This window comes from Rhincodon typus, chromosome 10, assembly GCF_021869965.1.
Source record: "Rhincodon typus isolate 14 chromosome 10, sRhiTyp1.1, whole genome shotgun sequence".
NCBI classification, from domain to species: Eukaryota; Metazoa; Chordata; class Chondrichthyes; order Orectolobiformes; family Rhincodontidae; genus Rhincodon; species Rhincodon typus.
Genome location: NC_063341.1, coordinates 70,666,776 through 70,682,860, shown reverse-complemented (window position 1 = coordinate 70,682,860; position 16,085 = coordinate 70,666,776). Strand labels below are relative to the sequence as shown.

Below are 16,085 nucleotides of genomic sequence, written 5' to 3'. Positions count from 1 at the left end.
CTACACTTCTCATTGCCACAGAAATGCTGCCAACATTAAAGACCCTTCCCACCCCGGTAATACTCTCTTCCAACCTCTTCTATCAGGCAGAAGATCAGAAGTTTGAACAGACTCAGCAACAGGTTCAAGAACAGCTTCTTCCCTGCCGCTATTAGACTGATGAATGGCCCTCTCTAACTTCAAATAATGCTGTTCTTGCTTTGTGCACCACCTGTGCAGCTATAACCTTGTATGCCTCGCTCTGTCTAAGCACCCAATGATTGGTGTGTCCTTGTTTGTTGTGATCTGCCTGTACTGCTCACAAAACAAAGCTTTTCACTGTACTTAGGTACATGTGATTGCAATAGATCAAATTACTGAGTACAAAATCACCCGCACAGTCTGCTTCCACGCACCTCACCCCCAGTCCCCACTGCTCCCCCCAGTGCCTGCCCCATTCTCCAGGCCCTCAAGATATTTTTTCTCTATACACCCTATACAGGTTTTTAGCCTGAAACACTTCAATCTGATCACCCCTTAATCTTCCATACTGGAGGGAAAACAAGCTAGTTTACACTGCTACACCCTCAAAAATGAACATTTTTAATCCTGCTGGTGAATCTGTATAGCAGTCCCTCCAAAATCAACATGTTTGTCCTGTAGAGCAGTGCCCACAAATGGATATTGTACTTTGGCTGCAGTCTAACCACAGCTATATAAATCACCAGCATGACTTTCAACTCTTTCCACTTCAGCTTTCCTGAGATAAAGGCTAATGTTTCATTAGCTTTTTAATTACTTTTTTGTACCTGTCTATGCGTTTTTAGTGATTTCTCTACATGGCTACATAAATCTCTCTGCCCTCCACAGCTTCTAGTTTCTTATTATTTAGAAAGTGCTTCAATAAGTGTTTTTTGGTCCAATGTGGATGATTCACATGGAATTCCACCTGCAAAAGGCTGACCCACTCTCTTAATCTATTAATGTTCTTTCTGCAACTTTCTGTTCCCATTTACACTATTTACTGTGTGGACTAACTTCTTTGCATTTATATAAATGAATAGGATGTATATATATTAGGGATTGTTAGCAAATTGGAGGTGTAGTGGACAGCGAAGAAGGTTACCTCAGAGTACAATGGGACCTTGATCAGATGGGGCAATGGGCCAAGGAATGGCAGATGGAGTTTAATTTAGAAAAATGTGAGATGTTGCATTTTGGTAAGGTAAATCAGGGCAGGACTTACGCACTTAATAGTATGGTCCTGGGGAGTGTTGCACAGGCTCATAGTTCCTTGAAGGTGGAGTCACAGGTAGACAGGGTAATTAGGAAGGTGATTGGGACACTTGCCTTTATTGATCAGTGCACTGAATAAGGGGTTGGGAGGTCATGTTGTGGCTGTAAGGGCATTGGTAAGGCCACCTTTGGAATAATGCATTCAATTCTGGTCGCCCTGCTATAAGAAAGAAGTTGATAAACTTGAAAAGATTTATCAGGATGCTGCCACAGTTGGAGGGTTTGAGCTATAGGGAGAAGCTGAATAGACTGGGGCTATTTTCCCTGGAATGTCAGAGGCTGAGGGGTGATCTTATAGAGGTTTATAAAATCATGAGGGGCATGGATAGGGTGAATAACCAAGGTAATTTCCCCAGGGAAGGGGAGTCCAAAACTAGAGGGCACAGGTTTATAATGATAGGGAAAAATTTTAAAAGGGACCTAAAGGGAAACTTTTTCATGCAGAGGGTGGTGTGTGTATGGAATGAGCTGCCAGAGGAAGTGGTGGAGGCTGGTACAATTACAACATTTAAAAGGCATCTGGATGGGTAAATGAATAGGAAGGGTTTACAAGGATATGGGCCAAATGGGGATAGATTAATTTAGGATATCTGGTCGGCATGGACTAGTTGGATCGAAGATAACAAGGTGCAGAGCTGGATGAACACAGCAGGCCAGGCAGCACCAGAGGAGCAGGAAAGCTGACGTTTCAGGTCTGGACCCTTTTTTGGAAAAGGGTTTGTTTCCATGCTGTACAGCTTTGTGACTGGATGCATCAACGAATTTGGATATAGTGTTTCCTACTGATTCATCAAAGTCATCTGTCGACACAGTGAAAAGTTGAGGTTTCAGTATGAATTACAGGACATCACTACTAGTCACATCCTGCTGGCTGGAGCTTGCATCTTTTATTTCTACCCTCTGTCTCCCAATACCGAGCAATTACCTACCACTGTTAACAGGTTGCCTCCAATTCCAACCACTTTCACTTATCATTAGATGATGCAAGGATGTTTTGCCTCAGGCAGCAAGGATGCCTAGATCCAAAATAAACAGTCTCCCAATTAAGGCAGGGATGAAGAGAAATTTCCTCTTTCAGAAGGTGGTTAGTTTTGGGAATTTGCTTCCGTTGAGAGCAGTGGAAACTAGCTCATTGAACATATTCAAGGCCGAATTAGATAGACTTTCCAGTTATAAATTGGAACGGTGGCTCAGTGGTTAGCACTGCTACCTCTCAGTACCAGGGACCCAGGTTCAATTCCACCCTTGGGTGACTGTCTGTAGGAGTTTCTTCCCACACTCTCCCTGTGTCTGTGTGGGTTTCCTCCCACAATCCAAAGATTACATAGATGATTTGGAGGTGGGGACTAAGTGTGGTGTGTCAAAATTTGCAGATGACACTAAGATGAGTGCTAGAGCAAAGTGTGCAGAAGACACTGAAAGTCTGCAGAGGGATATAGATAGTCTAAGTGAGTGGGCAAAGGTCTGGCAGATGGAGTACAATGTTGATAAGTGTGAGGTCATCCATTCTGGTAGGAATAACAGCAAAATGGACTATGTTTTAAATGGTAAAAAATTGCAGCACGCTGCTGTGCAGAGGGACTTGGGTGTCCTTGTGCGTGAATCGCTAAAAGTAGGATTGCAGGTGCAGCAGGTAATTAAAAAGGCAAATGGAATTTTGTCTGTCATTGCTAGAGGGATGGAGTTTAAAAACAGGGAGGCTATGCTGCAGCTGTGTAGGGTCCTGGTGAGGCCACACCTGGAGTACTGTGTGCAGTTTTGGTCTCCTTACTTGAGAAGGGATATACTAGCACTGGAGGGGGTGCAGAGGAGATTCACTCTGTTGATTCCAGAGTTTAGAGGGTTGGATTATGAGGAGAGACTGAGTAGACTGGGATTATACTCATTGGAATTCAGAAGAATGAGGGGAGATCTTGTAGAAACATATAAGATTATGAAGGGAATAGATAAGGTGGAGGCAGGGAGGTTGTTTCCACTGGCAGGTGAAACTAGGAGTAGAGGGCATCGCCTCAAAATAAAGGGAAGCAAATGTAGGACTGACGTGAGGAGAAACTTCTTCACCCAAAGGGTTGTGAATCTGTGGAATTCCCTGCCCAGTGAAGTGGTTGAAGCTACCTCGCTGAATGTTTTTAAGGCAAGGCTAGATAAATTTTTGAACAGTAAAGAAATTAAGGGTTATGGTGAGGGGGCGGGTAAGTGGAGCTGAGTCTCAAAAAGATCAGCCATGATCTTATTAAATGGTGGGGCAGGCTCAAGGGGCCGGATGGCCCACTCCTGCTCCTAGTTCTTATATTCTTATGTTATGTGTAGGTTAGATGGATGGACGATGCTGAATTGTCGCATAGTGTCCAGGGATGTGTAGGTTGGATGGATTAGTAAATTGGGAAAGGCTAGGTTATGAGGATAGGGTATGGAGGTGGATCTGCGTGGGATGCTCTTCAGAGGGTCAGTGTGGACTTAAAGGGCTGAATGGCCTGCTTCCACACTGTAGGGATCTTATTCCAAGGAAGTCAAGGTTCATTGGAGGCAGGAAAGAAAGTGGAGTTAAGGACACAATTTGATTCACACTGGCCATCACTGAACGGTAGAACACACTCAAGAGACTAATGGCATAATCCTGCTCCTTTTTCTAATGTTCTAAGGTTTTATTAACAATTGCTTGGTTGATCCTTATTGAATGACTTCTGGGAGTCCAAATAAGATCCACAGATATCTCCATATCAACCAAACCACATACCTCCGTTAACTCAAACAAATTAGTTAGGTAAGACTCAATGGCAAGAACCCATGCTGGCTTTCACCTCTTAAATACACTGCCTGACTACAGCCTCACCCCCTTCTAATTTGACAATCAATCGTTTACAATAAGGGGGGACACATAAACCACTTCTTGAAGTAGAGAGACAATCTGAAGGAGTCCAGTACGTTATTATACTTTAAACAAAAATTGTTTCAATTTGCAAAATCTAGTAATAATTATTGCTTCACACCCAGCCAAATAGTGTTAGTTGAAAATATTCTTTTAGGTTAGCGCTGTGTTAAAATACATGGACATGATCTGAATTGCCTGGAACTAAACAAATCCTTAAACAGACCTTGATGAATATGGTAATGATAACTCCTCTAACAAGATTCTCTCGTATCAATTAGCATCAGACTCCATCGGGATCGCAGAATCCAGTAATGATCCTGGTATTGCAAATTGCTGGGTACATTCTTCATTCTATATCACATATACTGCGTACCTTTGATGCATTGGTCCCAGGTGTAGAGTCAGGTTACAAGTGACAGTGATACAAAACAGAAATTTATTTGCTGGTGATGTGGTTGCTAACGGGAGGAAATAACATTTATGACAAGCTGTTTCACCTTGTCCAGAGCAACGCAATTAGACGGCAAAATAACCGGCAAATTCTGGAATGAGCAAGTGGCCAAGCTAGGGGTTGGATTCCTCAGGGAGGTGGGGGTAGTTTGTATCGAGTCATTAAAATGAGAACTAGATCAGATTTCTTTCAGAAATCAACAATCTGGGATGTAATAAGTGAGTGATTTGAGGCATGATGCATCGTTGGCGTTAGCATATGCCTGGGAGGGTCTGGTGATCTGGATTTGTGATTTCTCAAAACTCACACCAGTGGGGGCTTTGTTCACTGTATCTGTGTCTGCTGTAGACTCAGTGATAAGAGTTCAGTCACTGTGGCTAGTCAGCAGGTCTATTCTCACTATAGACAACCACCCAGCTGGTAAAAGGTGAACAATGTGGTGCCCAGCAATTTCAGTGTTCCCCGATCCGGGTGAGTGGAGTGTTTACATCCCCATCCTGACCCAATCCTTGAGTCCTGATTATATTTGTAATAACATGATAATGCTATTATAATTATCACGGTATATCAGCTGTGAAGTGAAGCTGGATAAGTTCAGAGCACAGAAGGTTAAGGGGAGACCAGATAGCGGTGAGGGGCATGGACAGGGTAAATAGAAACAGCTGTTCATTTTGGTCGAAGGGTCAATAACAGGGGTCTTAATTTTAAAGTGAAAGGCAGGAGGGTTAGAAGGGATTTGAGGAAAACCTTTTTCATCCGGAGGGTGTTAGGGCCCTAAAATGCACTACCTGGGAGGTTAGTTGAGGTGGGAAACTGCACAACTTCTGAAAAGTACTTGGATGAGTACCTGAAGTGTCATAACATTCAAGGCCAAGGGCCTAATATGGGAAAGTGAGATGGCTGTAAGTAGGAGCATAATTTTGGCAGGACAGATTCAATGGGCTGAAAGGCCTCCTGTACTGTATGATTCTACGTTCCATCAGTACAATCCCTGCAAAGTGGGTAGAATACAACGGCAAAAAGAAATGAAATACCTCATTGCAACAAGTTCTGATATTAAACTGCAGTGTCACTGTTAAGGTCAGATTTTGCTTAGTTCACTAGGACTAGTTTAAGAAAACCAGGGATCTCCCATTTAAAACGGAGAGGGGAAGAATTTTCAGCGTGAGTCCTTGGAGAGGCTTCCCTAGAGACGGATGGAAGTAGGGCTTATAGCGTATATTTTAGGGCAGAGGTAGATAGGATCTTTATTAATATGGGTGACCATGGCTATTGGGGATGGACACAGCCCAATCAGCCATGACCTTATTAAATGGTGGAGCAGGCTAGAGGCTGCTCCTAAAAGGTATTTTTCTATGTGGTCCGGGTTGTGGGGTGGTGTTCGACATTGGCCTGAGGTTGAATCCATTTGAGGTTCCACAGGATTAAACCTTGTGGTTTAAGTGTGGTTTTGAGTTCAATAATTTTAGGGCCTACACTCTCACATGTCCCAGCCACACACACCAGGCCTTGTTACCACATCCTGCCATTTCACACCCCCCTGTTGTTAGTCACTAACAGTCCCCATTAACAACTATTCACCCTCCCAGCCTGATCGTTAGCAACTCCTTTGTCTGTCCAACTGTCTTTCTATTTGGGCTCTATCCTAACGTTTACTCCCTACCCCATCCACCTCCCGTTTTTCTGCATATAAACTGACGTTTTCCCAGCCACCATCAGTTCTGAGGAAGGGTCACCGGACCCGAAACGTTAACTCTATTTTTTTCCTTCACAGACGCTGCCAGACCTGCTGGGCTTTTCCAGCAACTTTGTTTTTGTTCCTGATTTACAGCACTCGCAGTTCTTTCGTTTTTTAAACCTTGTCGTGTCCGTTCTCTGTGGGAGAAACGTGAATGTTCTCCACTAAGTGTCCACTGGTTATGAAGCTCTGATTCGTGAGCCTGCTGCAGTGACTGAGAGGGTGGTGTTCATCAGAGACAGCATTACAAGCATGCTGCTAGGTGCAGGGTGAGGTTCTGTCGGCCCAGTGGGGAGAAATGTCATCATCCTGAGTTCAGAGGCTGTTGATTCACCTCATGATGTACTCCAGGGTGACAAGTGCAGTGCTGCACTGTCCAAGGTACTGTCTCTTGCTTAAGATCTTAAACCCGAGTCTCCCCTCTCAGGTGGGCAGGACAGATTGTTTTTCTAAAATCCTTTGACTGCCCTACTCGCAGAATCACAGGAATAAAGGCAAAATTGTGTGAATGCTGGAAGGCTGAAGCAAACACAAAGGATGCTGGAGAAACTCAGCAGGGGTCTGGTAGCATCTGTGGAGAAAGAAATAGAATTAACATTTCCAATCTGGTTCTGAAGAAGAGTCATACCAGACTTGAAATGTTACCTCTGTTTCTCTCTTCACAGATGCTGCCAGGCCTGCTGAGATTCTCCAGCATTTTCTGTATCTGTCACAGAATCACATTTCTTACAGAAGGTCATTCAGCCCATCATGTCTGTGTTAGCTGTTCAAATGAACATTTCACCTTGCCTCATTTTCCTGCTTTCTCCTTGTAATCCTGCATATTCTTCCTTTTCAAGCAACTGAACCTGCCTCCGCCACACTCTCAGGCAGCACATTCCAAACCACAAGCATTCACTTCATACAAAAATGTTTCCCCTTTGTTACTTTTACCAATTATTTTAAGTCTATGTCCAGTCATTCTCAATCCTTTCAGATTTCGTGTCATTTTGAAAACTTCAATCAGATCTCCTCTCAGCCTTGCCATTTCCAAGGGAAACAGTTCCCTCTTCCCCAGTCTCTCTTCATAACTGAACTGTCACATCCCTGGAATTATTTTTGTCAGCTTCTTCTGACCTCTCTCCAATTCCTTCACATCCTTCCCAAAGTGTGGCTCCCAAAACTGGACACAATACTCCAGCTGAGACTGTGTCTTGTACAAGTTTAAACAGCATCTTGCTGCTTTTGTGTTCCATTCCACAATTAATAAAGCCTAGGATACTGCATGTTTTATTACTGTCCTCTCATCTTTTATTATTTATGTGCATTTACACCCACTCACTCTGCTCCTACATCCCCTTTTTTTTAATTCATTCATGGATGTAGGCATCATTGGTTAGTCCAGCATTTATTGCCCAGAGGGCAGTTAAGATGGAGGCCAGACCAGGTAAGGATGGCAGTTTCCTTCCCTAAAGGACATAAGTGAACCAGATCAGGTTTTTCCTGAACAACTCATTCATTATCATAATTCCAGATTTTAAAAAAAAATTGAATTCAAATTCTATCATCTTCCATATTGGGATGTGAACCCAGGTTCCCAGGATGCTACCAGGATCTTGAGCTTAACAGTCCAGCAACCTATCACCTCCCCTTTACAGCTATGCTCATTATTTTATACCATCCCTCCAGCTGCTTCCTACCAAAGCACACTCCTCTATTGAGCTTTCAATTCCACTGACTCATCCATATCATAGAATCCCTACAGTGTGGAAACAGGCCCTTCAGCCCAACAAGTCCACACCGACTCTCAGAGCATCCCACCCAGACCCACTCCCCTAATCTACACATCCCTGAACACTATGGGTAATTTAGCATGGCCAATCAACCTAGTCTGCACATCTCTGGACTGTGGGAGGAAACCCATGCAGATGCAGGGAGAATGTGCAAACTCCACACAGACAGTCACCTGACGATGGAATTGAACCCAGGTCTCTAGCGCCATGAGGCAGCAGTGCTAACCACTGAGCTACCATGCCTCCCTCCTTCTGAAGTTCTACATTATCCTCCTCACACTTTCCAATACTTACAAATTTCATTTCATTTGCAAACTGTGACATTGTGGTCTGTGCACCAAGATGTGGGACATCAATACAACTTTAGGAATTGACAAAAGATTTTTAAGTTTAAAATGCTTTATCGTCATGATGCCTCTTCAGCTTTCTCCTGGAACAGGCACGGCATCGCCAATGTGTCCTTGTAAATCATTCTCTTTATTAGTCCTGGGGTCCTTCTGTGTAACGTCATCAACAGCTTGTCTGAAAACTGGAAGGCAAAACCTCAGTACAGTACTCTGTGTAGTGGTCTTACCGGGACCAAACACAGTTTGAAACAGTCTTCCACAAATACCTCTTTAGTGCATTGCATCCCTGTCACCTGGGAAACATGTGCTGATCTATTAGTGATTTGTTCACAGTTGTCAAGAGTTATATATATCCATCATTTAACACTTCTCCTAATTTGATACTATTGGCAGAAGTCCTTCCTCGAAATCATGTTGAAGATTTTAACCTCAATAATCGGGACAATCCTACTGCTTTGGTAAATGTCATTGACTCAAAGTATTTATAGAGTCATACAGCACAGAAACACGCCCTTTCTTCCAACCAGTCTGTGCCGATCATAATCCCAAACTAAACTAGTCCCACCTGCCTGCGCTTGGCCTATATCCCTCCAAACATTTCTTAGTTATATACTTATCTAAATGTCTTTAAAACATCGTAATTGAACCTGCAACTACCAATTCCTCTGGATGTTCATTCCACACACGAACCACTCTCTGTGTAAAAAAGTTACCCCTCATGTCTTTTTTAAATTTCTCTCCTCTCACCATAGAAATATGCCTCCTGGTCTTGAAATCCACCACTCGAGGGAAAAGTCACTTGGCATTCACCTGATTAATACCCCTCATGATTTTATAAACCTCTATACGGTCACCTCTCAACCTCCTGTGCTCCAGTGAAAAAAGTCCCAGCCAAAACTCCATTCCCGGCAACATCCTGGTAAATCTTTTCTGAACCCTCTCCAGCTTAATAATATCCTTTCTATAACAGGGCGACTAGAACTGGACACAGTACTCCAGAAGAGGCCTCACCAACGTCCTGTACAACCTCAACATGACTTCCCAATTCCTATATTCAAAGGACTGAGCAATGAAGGCAAGTATGCTAAATACCTTCTTAACCACATTGTCTATGTGTGACACAGACTTCAAAGAATTATGTACCTTAGCCCCAGGTCTCTCTGTTCTACAACACTACCCATGGCCCTACTTTTAGTTGTATAAATCTTGTTTTTATTTGTTCTACCATAATGCAATACCTTGTATTTATCCAAACTAATCTCCATCTGGCACTCTTCAGCCCATGACCCAACTGATCAAGATCTCTTGATTGCTTAGATAATTATTTAGTTATTAATAATAATTAATTGATATTATTAATTAATTCATTTTGATAACCTTCAGACAACTTCTCTCTCCTCAGATGCTGCCCAAGCTGCTGGTTTTATTACTACTCACCATTGTCTATCAGTCATAGACTAATTCGTGGGATGAGGGTGTCACTGGCGAGACCAGCATTTATTGCCAATCCCTAACAGCCCAGGGGACAGTTAAGAGTCAACGACATTGCTGTGGGTCTGGAGTCACATGTAGGCCATACCAGGTAAGGATGGCAGTTTCCTTCCCTAAAGGGCATTAGTGAACCAGATGGGATTTTCTCCAAAACTTCAACTCTTAATTCCAGATATTTTTGATGAATTATAATTCCACTAACTGCTATGGTGGGACTATGAATTCAGGTCCCCAGTACCTTAGCTGGGTCTCTAGATTAGCAGTTCAACAATAATACCACTTGGCCATCCACACCCCTATTGTATGGCTGTTGGATCTCAAGCATTCGCTTCTTATGTGGGACCACACTAAATGCCTTGTTCTCTCCATACTATCTACCAGGTCTCTCACTTCATAGAGTCCTTACAGTGTGGAAACAGGCCTTCAGCCCAACAAATCCATACCAATACACAGAGCATCCCACCCAGACCTATCCCCCTAATCGACACATCCCTGAACACAATGGGTAATTTAGCACAGCCAATCCACCCTAACCTGCACATCTTTGCATTGTGGGAGGAAACTGGAGCACACCCACACAGACACGGGGAGAACGTGCAAACTCCACACAGACGGTTGCCTGAGGGTGGAATCGAACCCAGGTCCCTGGCATTGTGAGGCAGCAGCGCTAACCACTGAGCCACAGGTCACACAGGACCTTTCCTTATTCACTTATCAAACGTGGGCATCTTTGGCTGGCTAGCATTTATTACCTGTTCCTAGCTGCCATCGTTAAGGTGGAGGTGACCTGCCCTCTTGAACTGCTTCAATCCATGTGCTGGGGGTTGACCGACAATGCCCTTAGAGAATTCCAGGATTTTTGACACAGCAAAAGTGAAGGAACGGTGATATGTTTCCAAGTCAGGATGGTGAGTGACTTGGAGGGGAGTTTACAGCTGGTGGTTTTCACAGGTATCTGCTGCCCTTGCCCTTCTAGTTGGAAGTAGTTGTGGGCTTGGAAGGTGCTGTCTAAGAATCTTTGGTGAATTTCTGCAGTGCATCTTGTATATAGAACACACGGCAGCCACTGAGCGTCGGTGGAGGAGGGTGTGGATGCTTGTGGATGCGGTGCCAATCAAATGGGCTGTTTTGTCCTGGAGTGTGGTTGGGAGCTACACTCTTCCAAGCATTTGTTGAGTATTCCATCACACTTTGAACTTGTGCCTTGCAGATGGTGGACAGGCTCTGGGGAGTCAGGAGATGAGTTACTCACCACAGTATTCCTGGCTTCTGGCCTGCTCTTGTAGCCACTGTGTTTATGTGGTGAGTCCAGCTGAGTTTCTGGTAAATGATAATCCCCAACATGTTAATAACGGAGCCATTCAGTGATGATAACACCATTGAATGTCATGGGACAGTGGTTAGATTGTCTCTTACTGGTGATGGTCATTGCCTGGCATTTGTGTGGCACGAATGTCACTTGCCACTTGTCAGCCCAAGCCTGGATATTGTCCCGATCTTGCTACATTTGAACATGGACTGCTTCAGTATCTGAGGAATCATGAATGGTGCTGAACATTGTGCAATCATTGGCGAACATCCCCACTTCTGACCTTATGATGGAGGGAAGGTCATTGATGAAGCAGCTGAAGTTGGTTGGGCCGAGGACACTACCCTGAGGAATTGCTGCAGAGATGTCCTGGAGCTGAGATAATTGACCTCCAACAACCACGACCATCTTCCTATGTATCACCGATGTCTCCAACCACCGGAGCATTTTCCTCCTGATACCCATTGATTCCAGTTTTGCTGGGCTCCTTGATGCCACACATGGTCGAATGCAGCCTTGATATCAAGGACTGTCACTCGCACCTCACCTCTGGAATTCAGCTCTTTTGTCCATGTTTGAACCAAGGCTGTAATGAGGCCAGGAGCTGAGTGGCTCCGGCAGAACCCAAATTGGGCGTCACTGAGCAGGTTATTTCTGAGCAGGTGCTGCTTGATAGCACTCTTAATGATACCTTCCATCACTTTCCTGATGATGGAGAGTAGACTAATGGGGCAGTAATTGGCCGGGTTGGATTTGTCCTGCTTTTTACATACAGGACATGCCTAGTCAACTTTCTACATTGTTGGGTAGATACCAGTGTTGTAGCTGTACTGGAAAAGATTAGCTAGGGGAGCAGCAAGTTCTGGAGCACAAGTCTTCAGTACTATTATTGGAATGTTGTCAGGGCCCAATGCCTTTGCATTATCCAGTACCTCCGACTGTTTGTCGATATCACGTGGAGTGAATCGAATTGGCTGAAGACTTGTACCTGTAATGCTGGGGATCACTGGAGGAGGCCTCTCTCTTCTGAAACCGTACTCACTGCCTTTGGTTAGCTTACATGTCCTTTGAACATGTGCCATCTATTTTCCTCATAATTCTTTAATTCACTGTCTCCTGTTATGTAGGAACACAGGACATAGAAGCAGGAGTAGGCCATTTGGCCCCTCGGGCCTGCTCCACCATTTAGTAAGACCATGACTATCTTGGCTGTGGGCTTCAATCCACTTTCCTGTCTCAGAACCCCTTCTGCCCAATAGCCCATGACTGCTTTGTCAAACAAACATGGTGGAAGGAGAGCTTAAAGAACTATAATGTGACCGTTGATCTGTTGTTTCTTTTTATTTTTCTGAAGGTGGAGTAACCTTTGCCACTTCCTCATTCTGTGTCAGTGGGTCAAAATCCTGGAATTCCCTCCCTTATGGCTTGTGGGTCTACCTAGAGCATATGTACTGCAGCGGTTCAAGAAGGCAGCTCACCACCATCACCGTATCAAAGGCAGCTAGGGATGGGCAATAAATACTGGCTCAGCCAGGGATGCTCACGTCCCCTCAATGAATAAATCATGTCCCTAGTTTTCGGCCAAAGTCCAATGGTTTCCAAACAATGTCCAGAAGTGGTTGGCATTCCCTTTGTTCTTTGCAAAACGAAACAGCCACTAAATCCCTTGAATCCATTCTGACATTCAATTAGATTGAGATTAATTTCCGCCTCAATGCAGTTTACCCATCTTCGATTCATAATCTCTTATTCCCTTACCGAACAGCAATCTATCACACTCAGATTTCAAAGCCTCTGTTGTCCCAGTACGCACAGCCATTTTGGGAGTGAGTTCCATATTTCTATCATTTATGTGCTAAAGGCACTTTCCGATTGTCTCTGAAATGGCCAAGTTCCAAGTTTAGTATTTTATCGCCTTGCTATGGAGGAAATAATTTCTGTGTTGTCTGTAACTTCATCATTTTCAGCAGTTAAATCATATTCCAAATGCAAATGAACGAAGAGATTATGCTACCTGTCGTCAATTTCATGTTTTGGCATCATCTAGATGTTACCCTAATGCCAGTATAGAGTCATTGAGCTGTACAGCATGGAAACAGATTCTTCGGTCCAACTTGTCCATGCCATCCACATATCCTAAATTAATCCAGTCCCATTTGCCAACATTTGGCCCATATCCATCCAAATCCTTCCTATTCATGTACCCATCCACATGCCTTTTAAATATTGTAATTGTACCAGCTTCCACCACTTCCTCTGGCAGCTGATTCCATACACACAACACCCTCTGCATGAAAGAGTTGCCTCCTCAGGTCCATTTTAAATCTTTCCCTTCTCACTTTAAACCAATGCCCTCTAGTTCAGGACTCCCCTATCCCGAGGAAAAGGCCTTGTCTATTTACCCTATCCATGCCCCTTATGATTTCATAAACCTCTATAAGGTTACCCCTCAGCCTCTGATGCTCCAGGGAAAATAGCCCCAGCCCATTCAGCCTCTCCCTGTAGCTCAAACCCTCCAGTCCCAACAACACCCTGTCTTACACTGGAGATGTCATCCTTCACTGGAGATGTTGAACTGAGGCCCTGGCTACTCTCTCAGATGGGCACCAAAAATGTCTTCCCAGTGTTCTGGCCAATATTCTTTCCTCGACAAACATCACAAAAAGAAAGCTAGCCAGATGCGTCATTGGTATCTCATTACTGGGGAATGAGCCACAATTTTGTGCCCAGAAGTGTGACCAGGACAGAGTGCTCATGGAGTAGATACAGCGGGTGAGAGGGGAGGTTGAGATAGAGAGTGTAGACTGGGAAAGACAACACCAACCCACTGAGAAATGGACCAAGAAACCACCACCTAAGAGAAACGATCCCTCTCAGCATTGTCATAAAAGGATCACTCACTGTATGCCATAATCGACTTTGATATCTGTAGCACCTTGGCAGAAGAGAATGAAGATGCACTGCCATCTTAGAATCCCTACTGTGTGGGAACACATCAAGTCCAAAGAGCATTCCACCCAGACAACCACCCACGCCCCGACATTACCCCATAGCTAACCCACCGAGCCTGCACATCCCTGGACACACTTCAGCGTGGCCAATCCACCTAACCTGCACAGCTTTGGACTGTGAGGGGAAGCCCACACAGACACAGGGATAACATGCAAACTCCACACAGACAGTCACCTGAGGTTGGCATTGAACCCAGGTCCCTGGTACCATGAGGGTGGCAATGCTAGCCACTGAGCCACTGTGCCGCCCTGATTTAGGTAGACACTAATACATCCTACTTTCTCTTCCCTTGCAGCCTCAAGCGAGTTTGAAGTGAGTCAACTGCAGCTCTCCAGCACATTCTGTGTGAAGAAATGCTTCCTGACATTGTATCTGAACAACACAGCTCTGGTGATGACACGGGGTCTCCCTATAAACGCCTACCCCTTCCTGGGCACCTGGTCACACTAAGGTCTTACAATAGAATCCAGCCCCACTTACAACTAGCTCCTTGTGCCCTGTCTTACCCCACTGCCCCCCCAACTGCCCTGTAAAAGAATGTTTCCTTTTCAACTTTACAAGTTCCCACTGAATCTGCCTCCACTGCCCTTTTAGGCAGTGCGTTCACATCACAGCCAATGCCTACAGTCTTTTTGTTTTAACAAAAAGCCCTTACAGTTCTCCAGTGTCCCGTGCTTATCCACCCTGCTGCCAACTGGAATCATCTCTCCTTAGCCACTCTGCATTCACTCCACTCCTTAAATCTCTCCATATCAGTCTCCCCTGCTCCAACTTCACTAGTGCACAGGAACTGCAATTTGGATTAACCCAATTATTAACTAAATATAATGTGACTGGACATGACAAAGAGAGAGAAAGAGCGAGAGGGAGGCCAGTGGCCAGCTGCTGATCTCCTGCAACCTCTTACCTTATGGTCTCTGAAATTGATATATCCCTTCAGCAGTGGCAGTGAGGAGGGCTCCGGACTCCTGTCTGTATCTCTCCTCTTCCTGGTCTCTGCACTGAACGACACCCAGGGACCAGCTCTGAGATCGCTGGACGATGCATAGAGAACCAGCAGGGTTCCACAAGTGGAAATACCCACAAACACTCCGAGGAGATGCCTCTGCACAAAACGGGCACACACACACAATAAGAGGATCTTCGCAAGAGGATAAAAGAGAGAAATTGCACAGTTTGCCACACGTGCGGGAACAACAATAAGAAAGACATGCAAAGTGAGTTTCAAGATCGAGGTCTATTTGTTGTACAACGTTGTAACGGTTATCGAAAGTTTAATTTGCATTTCTCAATATAACACCGTCTGCATGCTGCAATATCTACAGTTTAACTAGCCTTTCAACAAACAAGTAACAACAAACAGTCAACAGCGAGATATATATTTGTAAAATCTCCATATGCAAATTACACATTACCACCAGCTTCTTCATTCTGCTGCTCTGCTGTGGGATTGTAATCTCATCTCTCTCTCTACTTAGACCCTTCCATTAGGCTCTTTCTTCCTCAGGCAGGGGATTCTGCAAAGGTTGCATCCAGAGAACATGCTACTTCGTGCGCTCCCTGAAAATCTCGCACTGCTCTCTCTCTCTCGCCAGCATCATCTCCACGCTTCATGCTACAGACTCCACCTCCTGCATTGATAGGAGTCCACGGGAATCCGCAGGGTCTCAGTGCCCATTTTGCCACACGCATCGATTTACTCCCCTTTCCATATTCCCACAAAAAATATTTGTAGCATCTGTCTCCTCTCCTTGACAAACTTGCAGAGATCAGGGTGCTAATTAAATTGAAGATGGTTCTGAACAGAGGGCTCAGAAA

At 44.5% G+C, this 16,085-nt stretch overlaps 1 protein-coding gene across 1 annotated transcript in view; it reads right to left on the bottom strand.

Annotated features, from left to right (window-relative positions):
• The window catches only part of st6galnac5a (ST6 (alpha-N-acetyl-neuraminyl-2,3-beta-galactosyl-1,3)-N-acetylgalactosaminide alpha-2,6-sialyltransferase 5a), a 62,009-nt gene extending 46,162 nt beyond the window's left edge, over positions 1-15,847 (bottom strand). The window contains exons 1-2 of the mRNA XM_020513289.2: positions 15,683-15,847; positions 15,175-15,372 (exon numbers count right to left, since the gene is read on the bottom strand). Of these exons, the coding sequence (XP_020368878.1) occupies positions 15,175-15,372; positions 15,683-15,697 (213 nt within the window). The 5' untranslated portion in view covers positions 15,698-15,847. The remainder of the gene's footprint in view (positions 1-15,174; positions 15,373-15,682) is intronic.
• Positions 15,848-16,085: the final 238 nt, after the last annotated feature.